Source organism: Dipodomys ordii, unplaced genomic scaffold (genome assembly GCF_000151885.1).
Source record: "Dipodomys ordii isolate 6190 unplaced genomic scaffold, Dord_2.0 Scaffold176, whole genome shotgun sequence".
Lineage (NCBI taxonomy): Eukaryota > Metazoa > Chordata > Mammalia > Rodentia > Heteromyidae > Dipodomys > Dipodomys ordii.
Window position 1 is genome coordinate 1234694 of NW_012267392.1, and position 14602 is coordinate 1249295.

Genomic DNA, 14602 nt, shown 5'->3' on the forward strand with positions numbered 1-14602 from the left:
AATTCATTTAGGTTCCATATACATATAGCCTGGAGCTGATTTTATACAATAGTTTTAGTGTATCTAATTTGGGGGAGACAGACAGTATTGGGGCTTGAACTCAGGGTCTTGCACTTGCTGGGCTCCATTCTAGCACTAGAGCCACAGCCCCAGACAGTGCATTGACAGTTTGACTGCATCCTATCACATGAGGTCAAATGTGGGAATATATATATATATATACACACACACACATATATACATATATATACATCGACATATATACGTATATATATATATATATATATATATATATGTACACACACACACATGTATATGCTAGTACTGGAACTCAAACTCAAAGCCTATACTCTCCCCCTTGGCTTTCTCACTCAAGGCTGATTGGTGCACTCCACTTCTGGCTTTTTTGCTGGTTAATTGAAGATAAGTCTCATGGTCTTTTCTGCCAAAGCTGGTTTCAAACCAAAATCCTTAGATCTCAGCCTCCCAAGTAGCTAGGATTACAAGTGTATGCCACCAGTATCTGGCAATTTCAGGGTTTTTTATTTGAAAACTACAAATTGAGCATTTCTTATGTCAAGATGCTGGTGTTCTACATGGTGTCAGCAGCAGCCAGCCCACCCAACACAGCCAGCTGAGCAAAGGGATATACAAGTTGCCTAGATCCAGGCCTGGGAGGTACACCTCTTACAGTGAGACATCCAGACCCAGCACTGGCCATTAGGGCCTTGATGGATTCCTGGGCTCTCTTGGTGGGCACCCAACACATTCTCCATCATCCAGGCAAACATGCGCTCTCTACACTTGGAATGCCCTCTCCACCTTCTTCAGCAGACTTCTCAGAGAGACACAAGGGCTCTTCTTCTGCCTCCATCCACATTTGCATTGCACATTGGGATACTCTGTGGTGTGTGTATGTTTCTAACCCACCCATATTGAAAGGACTGCTACAGGACAAGGAGGCCCCAGGTACTAGCCCATGACAGGCAAAAGACACCCAGGGCAGCCTCTCCCACTGCCTATGTTTTGGGAAAAGCCTACAGCCACACCTTGTTACCTCCCAGACCTCCTGCCACAGACAACAGGAAAGCACTGCCTCTCACTCTCTCTAACCTGGCTGGAGCCCAGCCCTGTTCCTCGCTGGCACAGCCCACTCACTGGACCCACAGGTACATAGCAAGGCATTGAGAGATACTAGATCAGCCCTTACATCCAAGGATAGTACCCTCAAAAATCTTAAGACAGGGCTGGGAAGGTGGCTCAGTGGTAGAGTGCTTGCCTTGCATCCATGAGGCCCTGGGTTCGATTCCTCAGTACCACATAAGCAGAAAAAGACAGACGTGGCACTGTGGCTCAAGTAGTAGAGCACTAGCCTTGAACTGAAGAGCTGAGGGACAGCGCCCAGGCCCAGAGTTCAGGCCCCACAACCGACAAAAATAAAAAATCTTAAGACAGCCTTAGAGTGACTTTCTCTGCTTCTGACAAAACATCCCTAGCCATTTTCATTCTTCCTGTAAGAAAGCCACTGGAAGAAAACAAATCTTAGAGGGATGACACTTAAGGAGGCACTCACTCGTCCACATTCTCAAGTCAGATGGAAATCAAACAGGATAACAAGTCCAGTTCCCTGGCAGGAACTGACAGGAGGAGACTGTTGAGCCAGCCCCAGGGAAAATGAGCAGAGGATAGCCCAAGAATGGACCATCAAGACATCGTTCAAGCCATCTCCACCCTCCCCACAAGCCACACCGCTCACCCAAGGGAAGCTTACCTTTCAGAGAGGCCACATGCGACAAGGCCTGGGCATATGTAGCTGTGTTCAGGAGTGTCCCTGGCAAACAGGAGGGAAAGAAAGGACCTGCAGGACCCACTGTTCGCCCCAGGCTGGCAAAGAAAAAAATTCTGTTGAGTTCTTTTTATGTCTATTGAGCTGCCCAAGACCCCCACACCCCCCTCCCACACACACACACCAGGCCAGAAGCCCAGCTGGCCCTCACCTCTGCTGGGCCTCCAGCACCTCCTTCTTGCCCCGGGCCTGATCCCCGGGAGGTGGAGAGTTGATGTTCCTCACTGGAGGTGGTGTCACCTCTGCCATAGGCTCCTTTGCTCCTGGCTCCTGATCAGAGGCGCCTCTCTCTGTTTTTCTCCACTTGGCTCTTCGATTCTGGAACCAAACCTGAGCACCAATGGGAAACATGCACCCAAAGGAGGCAGAAATTAAACAAGAGGAGGAAGCCAGGACACAGCATCCTGGATGTTCGGCTGGTGCTCATGGCCGACCTCAGACTGTGTTCTCTCAGAATCAGAGTTTCAAACTTTCGGACAGATCAGACTGATCTACATTTATGATAGGCCTCTCTCAATGAATGCTAAAGAACTGACAGTATGCATTGCTCACAGGAAGGGTAAAACTGCTGCCTGTGAAAGATCTCAGTACAAGAATTACACATGAATGTATTTATTTGGTGTGAAATGTTTTTACTACCGGAGATCATTGTCAACACAACTTAGAAAACACCTCCTTTGGACTGGGAATGTGGCTTAGTGGTAGAGTACTTGCCCTGCATATTGGACTCAATTCCTCAGTAACACATAAATAGAAAAAGCCAGAAGTGGCACTGTAGCTCAAGTGATAGAGTGCTAGCCTTGAACAAAAGAAGTTCAGGGACAGTGCCCAGGCCCTGAGTTCAAGCCCCAGGACTGAAGAAGGAGAAGAAGAAGAAGGAGAAGAAGAAGGAGGAGGAAAAGAAGAAGAAAAAGAAGAGGAGGAGGAGGAGGAGGAAACACCTCCCTCAGCTGGGTGCTGGTGGCTCACACCTGTAATCCTAGCTACTCAGGAGGCTGAGATCTGAGGACCACAATTCACAGTCAGCCAGAGCAGGAAAGTCTATGAGACTCTTATCTCCAATTAACCACCAGAAAAGCAGAAGTGGAGCTATGGCTCAAAGTGGGAGAGCACTAGCCTTGAGTAAAAAGGCTGAGGGACAGTGCCTAGGCCCCAAGTTCAAGCCCTACAAAAAAAAAAAAAAAGAAGGAAGAAAGGAAGGAAAGAAGGAAGGGAGGGAGGGAGGGAGGAGGGAGGGAGAGAGGGAGGGAAGGAAGGAGGGAAGGAAAGAAGGGAAGAAGGGAAGAAAGGAAGAAAAGAAAAAGAAAACAACCCTCAGGCTTCCCATCAGAGACACAGTCCTCTTTCAGCAGGCTCACATCCCTGGGCTAATCTTGACTCATTGAAGTACATATCACAAGTTCATGATTAGCAGCCCAGAGTAACCAGGAGAAACCCTGAATCTGGAATCAGCTGTGACTTGGAATTATGGCACCCAGTGAACCTGGTTTCAAGTCCACCCTAACTCTATGCGTGAGCAGTTCTACCATCCCAATTTACAGACAAGGAAATTAAACACAGCAACTCCCCAGGATCAGCCAGGTGGTCAGAGACAGTTTACAATCTCCATCCCAGTGACTTGGCTTAGAAATCCTACCACCCACCACATCCCAGACACAATGTCTGCCTAGCACAGAGCCATGGTCACCCAGAGAATGCTGGCTAGCCTCCTAGCACTGTCACCCTTAGCTCAGTGAGAGCTTGATGACTGACCTTGACCTGAGCACCGTCGTAAATGCTGGTACCCATGGTTTTCAAACTGCATTTGCAAAAGTACAGCCCCTGGAAGCTAGGCTACCAGTTCAAGGTGGTGTCACCAGAGCTCTGTGAGAGTTGCTACTCTACTCTGCCCAGCAAAACCTCTCCTGTCCTCTTTTCTCCTGTCCTGTCCTGTCCTCTCCTGTCCTCTCCCCTCCTTTCCTCCTGCATCTTCTCTCCTTGGAGATAATTCCTGGCCAAAAAAATAAGCAAGCCAGGCTTGGCCAGGGCTCCCCTAGGCTCCCCAGGGATGAAGCCCTGGGCCTCCACTGGCTGCAAACATACTGGCTAGGACCGAGCTTGGGTCCTTAGGCTGAGCCTCCTTGGCAGCCCACTCTATCTCTTAATTTTCATTCTCCTTTAACTGGGTTTCTTTCTTTCTTTCTTTTTTAATTGAGTTGGCTTTTAATTGCACATATCAGCAACCATTGAGTAATGATTTTATCTATATTCTAAATTTAGGGCAGTTAAATGCAAAGCAAAATGCAGACACTTTCTCGCGTCTTAATTGAATGAAGGTCACAGCTATAACAACATTTAATTGAGCTATTTTTCATTATCATATTTTAATGACTTTGCACTGACAGTTCTCCTGCTTCTGAGGAAAGAGCATGATGGAGTCGTTTATTTCCCTATTTAGTTATTGTTTGACAACATCAGCTTCGATTAAGACCCTGCTTTAGAGAACATTAATCATATTTGAATGAGCAAGGGGTATAAATGTAAACACATCTCCATTCCCCGACACCAAAGCCCACGTCCCCACACGGAAGCTCACTAAACAAACGCTCCAAGGCCATTGTCTGCCTGCATAATAGCTAACAACCGCCCGGACAACAGTTCTCAGCCTTAATTGCTACCACCCCTATCTTACCCTTGCACCTTTCAGAAAGAAGTTATGATCCTCTACTTCTGAATGCTTAATAATTGTGTCATTTATCTCAATTTGCAGTTCAGTCTTTAGGCAGCTATTGGCAAGCTGGCATTAAAAAAAAAGAATGAAAAAGAAAGAAAGAAACGATAGACAGTCTCTGGGCCAAAGAAGATTTTCATTTCCAAATAATAATCAGTTTAATTTGCCTGCATATGACCAATGATTCATGTTCAGATTTAATCATCAGGATCACATAATCTGATTATAGGGGAAATAATTTGTTTACAGCCCCCAATTTACTGCTCAGAATTCCATTATCTCTCTTCAGCCATTGGTTTTTAAGATATACTAACACGACCCAGGGGGACTGAAAGCAAACTATTATATTTCCTACAATTAGATCTTTGCATAGTCTTAACCCCAAGCTCCTACATTAAAAAAAAAAGAAGAAGAAGAACAGAAACAGCATGGAAGGAAACTCATAAATAAAATGAATATATAATTGTGCTAAAGAATAGCTCGCCTGGAGAGGCAAAACTGTGAATGTGTTTCTCTCCTGCTTGGGCACATCTGCTGGGCTCTGTGGGTTTGTGCACTTAAAATATAATCACCGTGTAGTTTAAAAAAAAATCCTGCTCAGAGACCAACCATCACATAGCTTGTTCCCATCTCTGTCCAACCCTTTTGCTGCTGCTGCTTAAAGATTTTTAAATTGCACCTGTTCTGTGGATCCACTTCACTGAAAGAGTCTGTGTACAGAAGAAAAGTTGGACATGAGGCAATTTCTGGAAAGCAAATCAGACTTCCCATCTGAAAACGTGGTTCTCTGCAATTGACCGGCCTCACCCCAGAGCGGTCAGAAGAGCTTTGAGAGCAGCATCTCAGCTTTTTTTTTTTTTCCAAAGCAAGGAAATGGATGTGCATTGATGTAATTTAGTACCTTAGAGACGCGGACAAATTAGTGTAGAACATTATCACTAGTTAATTATGAATGACCGATTAATCAACCTAATCTAATATTCCACATTATGTTGATGTTATTAAAGTGTATCATGAAAATGACAGATAGTCTTCATTTGCTTTCTTTGGCCAAATGTGCAATCTGCAGTCGTGATATCAAAAAAAAGTTTGCCAGTTTTAATATTAGAGAGCTAAATAATTCACAAGGTTTACCTGCACTCGAGCTTCTGTGAGGTTGATCTTCATGGCCAGCTCTTCCCGCGTGAAGACATCCGGGTAGTGCGTTTGTGCAAAGACTGCTTCAAGAGCTTCCAACTGGCAAAAGGAAAAAAATGTGTACTGGTAATAGGCTCTGGTTAGGCAAGGAGGAGCGGACGCATAGTCCAAACCTGCAGCATGTGACAAGGAAGGAGGCCTTATCACAGGCTGATGGAGTTAAGGAAGCAGGAGGAGGAAGTTAGCTCTAGGAAAAGATCCCCACAGGGTAGCAATTTCAATCCCGGAGAATTTAGGAGCTGAGATTTATTAACCACCTCAGTGCTTCCTCCCAAGAAAGAGAAACAAGAAGAGAGATGTGACTATTTCTATGTATGTACATGGAAATCTTGCTACAGGAGTTTAAAATGTTATAGGTGAGCTGGGCACCAGTGGCTCACACCTGTTATCCTAGCTACTCAAGATGCTGAGATCTGTGGATCGCAGTTCAAAACCAGCCCAGGCAGGGAAGTCTGTGAGACTCTTGTCTCCAATAAACCAACAAATGGCCAGAAGTAGAGCTTTAGCTAAAAATGGTAGAGTCCTAGCCTTGAGCAAAACAAAGAACAAAAATAAAAAACAAAACTGAGGGATAGCACCCAGATTCTGAGTTCAAGTCCCAGTACCAGCACATGCACGCATGCACGCACGCGTGTGCGCGCACACACACACACACACACATAAATGTTACAGGTAGCCTTAGGAACAGAGTGATCCACAGGGCTCCCACCAAGAGTCTGAAAGAAAGGAGAAAGCCCAGCTCCTGTGGTTCACACCTGTAATCCTAGCTACTTAGGAGGCTGAGATCTAAGGATCACAGTTCCAAGCCAGCCCAGGCAGGGAAGCCTGTGAAACTCTATCCAATTAACCACCTAAACTCTGAAGGTGGAGCTGTGGCTCAAGTGGCAGAGCACCAACCTTAAATGAAAAAGCTAAAGGACAGTGCTCAGGCCCTAAGTTCAAACCCCAGTACTAAGAGGTAGGCAAGGGCTATCAACCTGAAACCATTAGCCTAAGGCAACTGGGAGAGAAATTGTTGCTTCTCTAGTTCACAACCTGTGATTATAGGATTAAAATCTTCTTCCTTCCCCACCCCAGACCGATTCCTTGACAAATAAATTGTTCATGAAAAAGGAATGGTCCGCAATCACTTGACCTTATTTTGTTTTAATTTTTGTGTGTGCCGGGCCTGGGGCTTGAACTCAGGGCCTACACACTGTCCCTGAGCTTTTTCACTAAAGTCTAGGGCTCAACCACTTGAGCCACATCTCCACTTCAGGCTTTTTGGTTGTTAATTGGAGAAAAGAGTCTCATGGATTTTCCTGCCCAGGCTTGCTTTGACACAAGATCCTCAGATCTCAGCCTCCTGATTAGTTAGGATTACAGGCATGAGCCACTGGCCCCCAGCTTAAATTGACCTTTTCTGAAAAGATCAGGGAAGGTTACTCAGCTCTGCCTCAGGAGGAGGTGAGCAGCAGCTCAGCTCGTTCTGGGGAAAAGACTGATGCTCACCTGTTGAAGAGTGAACGTGGTCCGGTTCCGGCGCTGCTTTCTACGCAGGAAGCCATCGTCAAAATCCCCCGAAGAGTGGTTGCCAAAGGGTGCAGTACCTACTGGAAGCAAACTGAATCAGCCTGAGCGTAAGGGACCCTGATTCTCAGGCTCACCTCCTCCTTGAACACCCATTCATGTTCCCTGGAGACATGGAGCCTGTCTGTCCCAAGGCACTTCTTCCTGCCCACCTCCCCCTCATCTTGTGTCAGTACTGGATCTTGAACTCAGGGCCTTGGGCTCTCACTTGACTTTTTTACTCAAGACTGATACTCTATCACTTGAGTCACCACTCCACTTCTGGTGGTTAATTGAAGATAAGAGTCTTGGATTCATCTGTCCAGGCTGGCTTTGAACCACAATTCTCAGATTTCAGTCTCCTAAGAGGCTAAGATTACAGATGTGGGCCACCAGCACCTGCATCTGCATCCACTTCTTTCTCTATCTTTCTTTCTCTCTTTCTCCTTCTTTCTTTCTCTCTCTCTCTACAAAATACCTCAGGTGAATAGAGTGATAGTAAACAATCCCCAAGAGAGTTAGGCCACTCTCCGAAGAGTTCTGGACCGTGTGTCAGTAGCTGGAAGTCACCTGCTGCCTGACTCCTTGTTGCACTTCTGATCCTTTCCCCTTCATTTCTTCAGATACTTTGGCTTCCTCAATAGAGGGCTATGTATCTCCTAGCTGCTCATCCCTTAGTTTATTTCTACAGTTACCAAAGTTTAAAAAGATTGGGGGTAAAGGAGGCAGAAGAGAGGGAAAAGAAAAAGGGAGAAAGGGAGAAGAAAAAAATCAAGAGTTTTTCATCTCACCTTTTCTCCTGGATTTGCAGAACTCGTGGAAGTAAGAAGTTTTAAATGAAACTACATGCTGATGGCTCATGCCTGTAATCCTAGCTACTGAGAAGTCTGGGCTCTGAGGTATAAAAGCCAGCCTGAGCAGGAAGGTCTGCGAGACTCTTATCTCTAGCTAACCACCCAAAGGAAAAAAAATTAGCCAGACTTATAGCTGTGGCTCAAGTGGTAGAGCACTAAAGCAAAAACCCTAAAAGACAGCACTGGGGCCCTGACTTCAAGCTCCAGAACCAACACACACACACACACACACACACACACACACACGTGCACACATACACACAAACGTAAGTTTATAAATGAATATTAATTACCATAGATCACAGCTCATCAGCACCATAGTGAATCTATTACACAGATGTCAGTTAACAAAAGGCCTGTCCCAATAGCAACGGTCTTGAATGCCAAGCAGACTTGGACAAGGCTACTCTCAAAGGACACCCGAGGCTCTGAACAAGGCTTAGAAAGCACCCAGTGCTCCCACTTTCCTAGAAAAGAGAGACTTTGTCCTCCCCAGCAGCCTCCAAAGCTCATGATCAAGCCAGAACAGAGTCTGGCCCCAAATGTGCATTAGGATCATTTTCCAAATGTGCACTATTTACTTGATAGTCCACAATGGCTTCTTAGGAAAACAAATGAGCAAGTTGCCATTAACCAGTGAACACTTTACCTGCCATGGGCTCTGTTCTCGGCATCGCTGTGCATGCAGTCTCAGCTCTAAGCCACAATGCTGACAGTGTGGCTCAAAAGGATCTCGGTCCTCAGAAGCCAAACCCTTTGGGTTTCTTCAAATTATGTTCACTGGGGAAGCACTCCAGGGCCATCTTCCACTGCCACCAATTTCTGCCCCATTTTCTTGTCCAATTGCAGTCATCTCCAAAACCCTAGTCTCAAACATTTATCTCTAGCACAAAGGAAACGTGTGTGTGTGTGTGTGTGTGTGTGTGCATGCGTGTACATGTGCGTGCTTGGGGCTGCAACTCAGGATCTGGGCGCTCTCCCTGAGCTTTTTTGCTCAAGGTTAGCACTCTACCCCCCTTGAGCCACAGCTCCACTTCTAGCTTTTCAGTGGTTAATCAGAGATAAGTCTCACCAGCTTTCCTCTCCTGGCTGGCTTTGAATTAACCATGATCCTCAGCCTCCTGAGTAGCTAGAACTACAGGTGTGAGCCACCAGTGCCCAGCACAGTGGAAACTTTTAAAGGACAGTCTCTCCAAACAGTCTTATTTCTATTACTTTGCAAAAGGCAAAATTGCCTCCTTTGAAGACAAAGCATTTGACTAGTAAGGAAAGCACACAATCTCTAAGTCCTCCCAATCCTCTCACACCCTCACACTGCGCCATGTGAAGTTGTTTAATACAATACCTTTCAGTGGAATGCTCTGTGCCACACAGACTCAAAAAGAAAAAAAAAAAAGATTACTTTCCTCAAAATAAGAAATAAACTAACCAACTCATAGAACAGAAGCAGAGATAAAGACATTTCTCTCATGTAAACACAAATCGAATGGTTGATGATATGAAAATGTGCAGCCTCACAGCTACTTAAACACAACACAACAGAATAATAAAACATTGCTTTGCCATTTGGACCCAAAAATAAATAAATAAATGCCCAGTGCTAATAGGTTGCAATAAATTGTGCATGACCATTCATCATTTATATGAGCATCAATTGGTGCACTTATTAGAATGTCATTTTAAAATAATTATCAAAAATTTAAGTGCACATACACATCTTTTAATCTATGAATACTCTTATAAAGTGCACTAAGTTAGAAAGAGGGAGAAAAGAATATGCCTGAAAACATTGTAATTGAACAATAAAACATGAAAAAGCCAAAGTACCCATCAGCAGACTTTCTGCACAACATATAATGGACTACTACACAGCTGTCTAAAAGAAATAAGAAGCTCCGCGTTGACATGGGAAATTTTCAAACATACAGTATGAAGTAAAAACAAAATACAGAATGATATGACAGTATAATCTCGGTGCCCATAAGATATGACAGTTAGAGAAGAAAACACAGAGAGTAGACATTCTTTTTCTTGAAGAATTCGTAAGGAGCCTGCAGCAATAGTTACCCTTCGGGAAGATAGAGAGGTGGATTTCATTGGTCAGTGTAGAAGTTTCTGTTCTATTTGAACTCTGGAAGATCCATGTCATAGTTTCAATTTATTGTCAGCAAAATATTTATTTGTTTGTTTATTTATTTATTATTTATCTGAGAAGTGAAATTATGAGCCCTGCTTTGTTTTTTCTCCTGTATTCTTTTTGGATTAATAAGGAATTAAAATTAAAGAGCAAATTGTTTGTAATAAGAGGTTAGAGTCCAAAAATAGTCTGGTTCTACTCCAATCCTAAACTAAATTTAACAAACTCCTGAAAAACTCTCACAGACAGCAAGATGGAAGTTTCTTAAAGCTCTGTCTCCTTTGTCTCTGGTCCCATCACTGAGACTTCCTGGGGGGAGGGGGGGGAGAGGTGCTGAGGCTTTCGAGCAGTAAATGGCAGCCCCATGGAGCTGAGCAGAGGGCAGCAAGCAACACTCAGGAAGAGCAGGAACTGGACTGATCTATTTCTACAGCTCGAGCTTTCCACTCAGATCCTCAGGACACCCACTGTCCATTACTGACTCAATGCCCAAGCCTCTGCCTCGAAAGCAGGGCTGCCGGCTGACAGTCAGTCCTGACCCCTAGGGCCCAGAGGCATAGAGAAGGTACCCATCACACTGCTCCTTGGTAGCCTCCTTCAGAAAAATCCTGCTGGATTCTTGAAAGCTTTTTTGGAGGGAAAATAGAAGCAAACTTCCAGAAATTCTGAGGCCAGGGTACTACTTAAAGTAACCTGGAGAGAAGAAAAGTCCCCTCTGCTGTCTAACGGGCTTTTCTCCTGTGCCATATTCCCTGGATTTCTGGCTCCAACATTATTCTACAGCAAGAATAAATCAAAGGACTAGGTTGCTCCCAATGTTACCGAAGTCCTAATATCCTAGCCTTGATTTTCTGGGGAGAGTCTGGCTCAAGCCCAGTGGATTATGTAGAAGAGTAAAGATCCCAGGTGGCTAATAATCAGCCACTCCCTAGGACACTTCAGGCCCTGGGCTGGGGCTCCTGGAGGTACAGGCTTTTTTCTTATCTGGGAGAAAAGAGATCACACCAGGAACCCTGTAGGGAAATTTCTTGTGTGGTTTGGGCCTTCAAAGACAAGACTCTGGCCCTGGAGGGTGGGAGGAGGAAGAGAAGGACTAAGGGGTGATCAGAAACCTAATGGGTCAACCCTGGGCAAGTGGCTCACACCTGGAATCCTAGCTACTTAGGAGGCTGAGATATCTGAGGATCAAGGTTGGAAGCCAGCCTGTGTAGGAAAGTCGGTGAGACTCTTATCTCCAATGAACCAACAAAAAGCCAAAAGCAGAACTGTGACTCAGATGGTAGAGCACTAGTCTTGAGCAAGAAAACTCAGGGACAGCATCCAGGCTTTGAGTTCAAGCCCCAAGACTAGCACAAGAAGGAGGGAAGGAAGGAAGGAAGGAAGGAGAGGGAAGGGAGAAGGAAGAAGAGAGAAAGAAAGGCAGACAGACAGACAGAAAGAATGAATGAATGAAAGAAAGAGAGAGAAAGAAAGAGAAAAGAAAAGAAAAAAAGAGAACCCCGCGAGTGGGCAGAGGCCACGCGGGCCCTGGGGCAGGTGGTGAGCAGGACCCCAGGTCTCTGGGGAAGCTCGGCCAGCAGAGAGACTGGCCCTGAGTTGCCTAGCATTTTGAGTGAGACCGCACCCCCTGGGGTACCCTGGCCAGAGCCCCGATTTAGGGCAGCCCAGCCTTAGGTCCTTCCTGGCTCGTGATGGGGCCCAAGACTCAGCAGGCCAACTTGCTTTAGCTTTCCGAGATGTTCGCCAAACACCGTGAAAGATTGATGCGGGCCCCCTGGGCGGAGGCGCCCCGATTAGAGGCGTGACACCAGCATCTGTGCCTGGAGGCCCCGCGGCCCCGCCGGCCGCCTCGCCGCCCGGGGCCACCCGACCCAGGCGCGGAGTGCGGAGGCAGGTGGCAGCAGCGCGGAGGGATGGAGCAGGGTGTGGGAGGGAGACGAGGGCGCCCCGCTCCTCGCCAAGCGGCTGCTCCCTCCGGGGGCCTGGGACTCCCACTCTCCTCCAGTCCCGACGCCGCCCGGGCCCTTTCGGGCCGGCTCTGGCCTCGCCAAGAAGCCGAGGACCGGACGCTTACTCACCCTCCAGCTGTGGCGGGCAGTGGAAGTAGAACATCGCCGACGGTGGTCGGCGGTGCGGGCTGGACGGCCGGGCCCGAGGGTGGGTGACCACAGGACACACGGGCGCGCGCAGGGCCGGTCTGGCTGCAAAGCAAACACAGTGCTAGAATCCAAGTCTCCTTCCTGCGTCCCAGGCCCGTCCTGGGGCGCACGGGGAGCTCGGCTTCTGGAAAGCCTCCACTCCGCACCCCACCCTCGCCCCAATCCAGCAGCCCACGGTTAGTACCTCCACTCGCGAGCCGGGGCAGCCCTTCCGTAGGTCCGTCTCTCCCACAGCCGTGCCCTAACCCCAAACCCGCACGCTCTGCGCCCCAACTCTCAGGGGCTCCCCGCGCCGCCAGCCCTGCACCTGGCCCCCCGCAGTCAGGTCCGGGAGAGCGTGCGAGACCATCTGCGCTCGCCGCAGCTCTGGCCGGGAAGGCGGTGGAAGCCCCTAGGCCGGGGCGCGCGGAGCCCACCGGGGGAGTGGGTCGGGGACCCCCCCATACCACGTACCTCCTCCGCAGGCAGCGGGCGACGAGGCCGGAGCGCGGCGATCTCCAGTTCCCGCGGGCGGCGGGCGGGGCTCGGCGCTGCTGGCGCCCGCAGGACCGGAGAAGTGACTCGGGAAGTGGCCAGCTGTCTTGTTGTCTGTCTACAGCGCGCGCCGCCGCTCAGCACTCGCCTTTATAATCTCACGCATAATTGGCCTTAATCTGATTATTTCCAGCGCTGTCTACAGCGAGTAACTTGGATAGGTCTATTGGGCCTTACAAATGGCCCACGTGGTGTTAAAAAAAAAAAAACCGTCATTTCTCAGCAAACATCAGGAATGGGTTTTTTTTCCCTCTTTTCTTTTCAAAGAAAATAGAAACAATCGCCACCAAGATATCTCTCTCTCTCTTTCTCTCTCTCTCTCTCTCTCTCACACACACACACACACACACACAAAGAGGGTGATGATCTCAACCCTCAGCCCGCCCCCCCACCCCCACCCCGTGTCCCCTCCAAGAATCAAACCTTCTTTTTAGGGAGAGATTGAATTTGGGTTCGCCCTTGTCAGAGGCCTGGCGACTCCCGGGCTTGGGCTACGAATTGGACAAAGCCAGCGCTGCTAATTGTCGCCGCTGGATGGGTTGTTTTTGGGGGGACTCTTTGCACACGGCTTCCCTTTCCAAGCGATCGTACAAAAGGAAAGTTTGATTTTGTTCTCAGCAAGGGGTCCCTGAATTTATGTTCGCTTCTCCATGCAAATGATATGCGGTGGGACCCTTCGCAATTACTTTTAAAATGCATCCGAGGCAGACACTCAGCGGAGAGAGACCGCCCTTCTCTCTGCCTGGGTGAAAATTAAACTCTAAAGTACCGGCCTGAAATTTTCAAGTCAGGGGCGCGGGATTGGATCAAATCACATAAACTGCAAAAAAAGCAAGTCTAATGGCGCATAATTGGTTCTGTAATAGCATTACACCAGGATAATAGCCCGTTACGGCCCCCTGCACTATTAAGTGCTTCCCTGGCGGAAAGCCTTTATGATATTAAAGGGGGAATATAATGATATTTTGGTTATTAAATGCGTGTAATTAATTTATGCACCACTGAAAATAAAGTTGGTATTATGGCCCACTCAAGATGCATCAGAAGATGCAAGTCAGACAACTGTTGATAAGTTCTGATGTCTATGTTCCGTCTAGACTGCTGATTTTATTTTGGGACGATGGCTTCTTGGACAGACTGCGTAAATTGAATATTTTATAAACATTCTAATGCTGCGTTCGTTCGGGAGCCTTGGCGAGGCGGTGGGGTCGGGTCTCTGCCCGGCCCGGTTTCTAGCTTCGATCTTAAAGACACAACGCATTGGAAAACAAAAGGCCTGGAGGGCCCACGCGTGGACAACCGCCCCAGGCGAGCAACTGGAGGGCTGAGAGTTGGACGCTCCGTGGGGGGAGGGAGAAAAAAACTCCCCGAAGAAAACGAGGCACCGCTCCGGCCCAGGCAAGTTAAGGCTGGTTTCCGTGAAAGGCCCTTCCTGCGCTCAGCCGCCCAAGGGCGCGGGATCGGCCCAGGCCCCAAGCTCCGAAATGGCAGGATGATTCTGAGCCGAGACCCCAGTCATCGGCTCTCCGCCAGGGCCACTGATTGCGCGAGTCCCGCGGCCAGCGCGGGAGAGGAACGCCCGCAGATCCGGGAAGCGGGTTTGGTGGCTGGCCACGG

The 14602-nt window shown here is 47.8% G+C and overlaps 1 protein-coding gene across 1 annotated transcript in view; it reads right to left on the bottom strand.

The window, feature by feature from the left end:
• Positions 1 to 12404, bottom strand: part of Drgx (dorsal root ganglia homeobox) — a 32273-nt gene extending 19869 nt beyond the window's left edge. Inside the window, exons 1-5 of the mRNA XM_013033728.1 lie at positions 12371 to 12404; positions 7245 to 7342; positions 5691 to 5792; positions 1998 to 2176; positions 1772 to 1884 (exon numbers count right to left, since the gene is read on the bottom strand). Of these exons, the coding sequence (XP_012889182.1) occupies positions 1772 to 1884; positions 1998 to 2176; positions 5691 to 5792; positions 7245 to 7342; positions 12371 to 12404 (526 nt within the window). The remainder of the gene's footprint in view (positions 1 to 1771; positions 1885 to 1997; positions 2177 to 5690; positions 5793 to 7244; positions 7343 to 12370) is intronic.
• Between the last annotated feature and the right edge of the window lie 2198 nt (positions 12405 to 14602).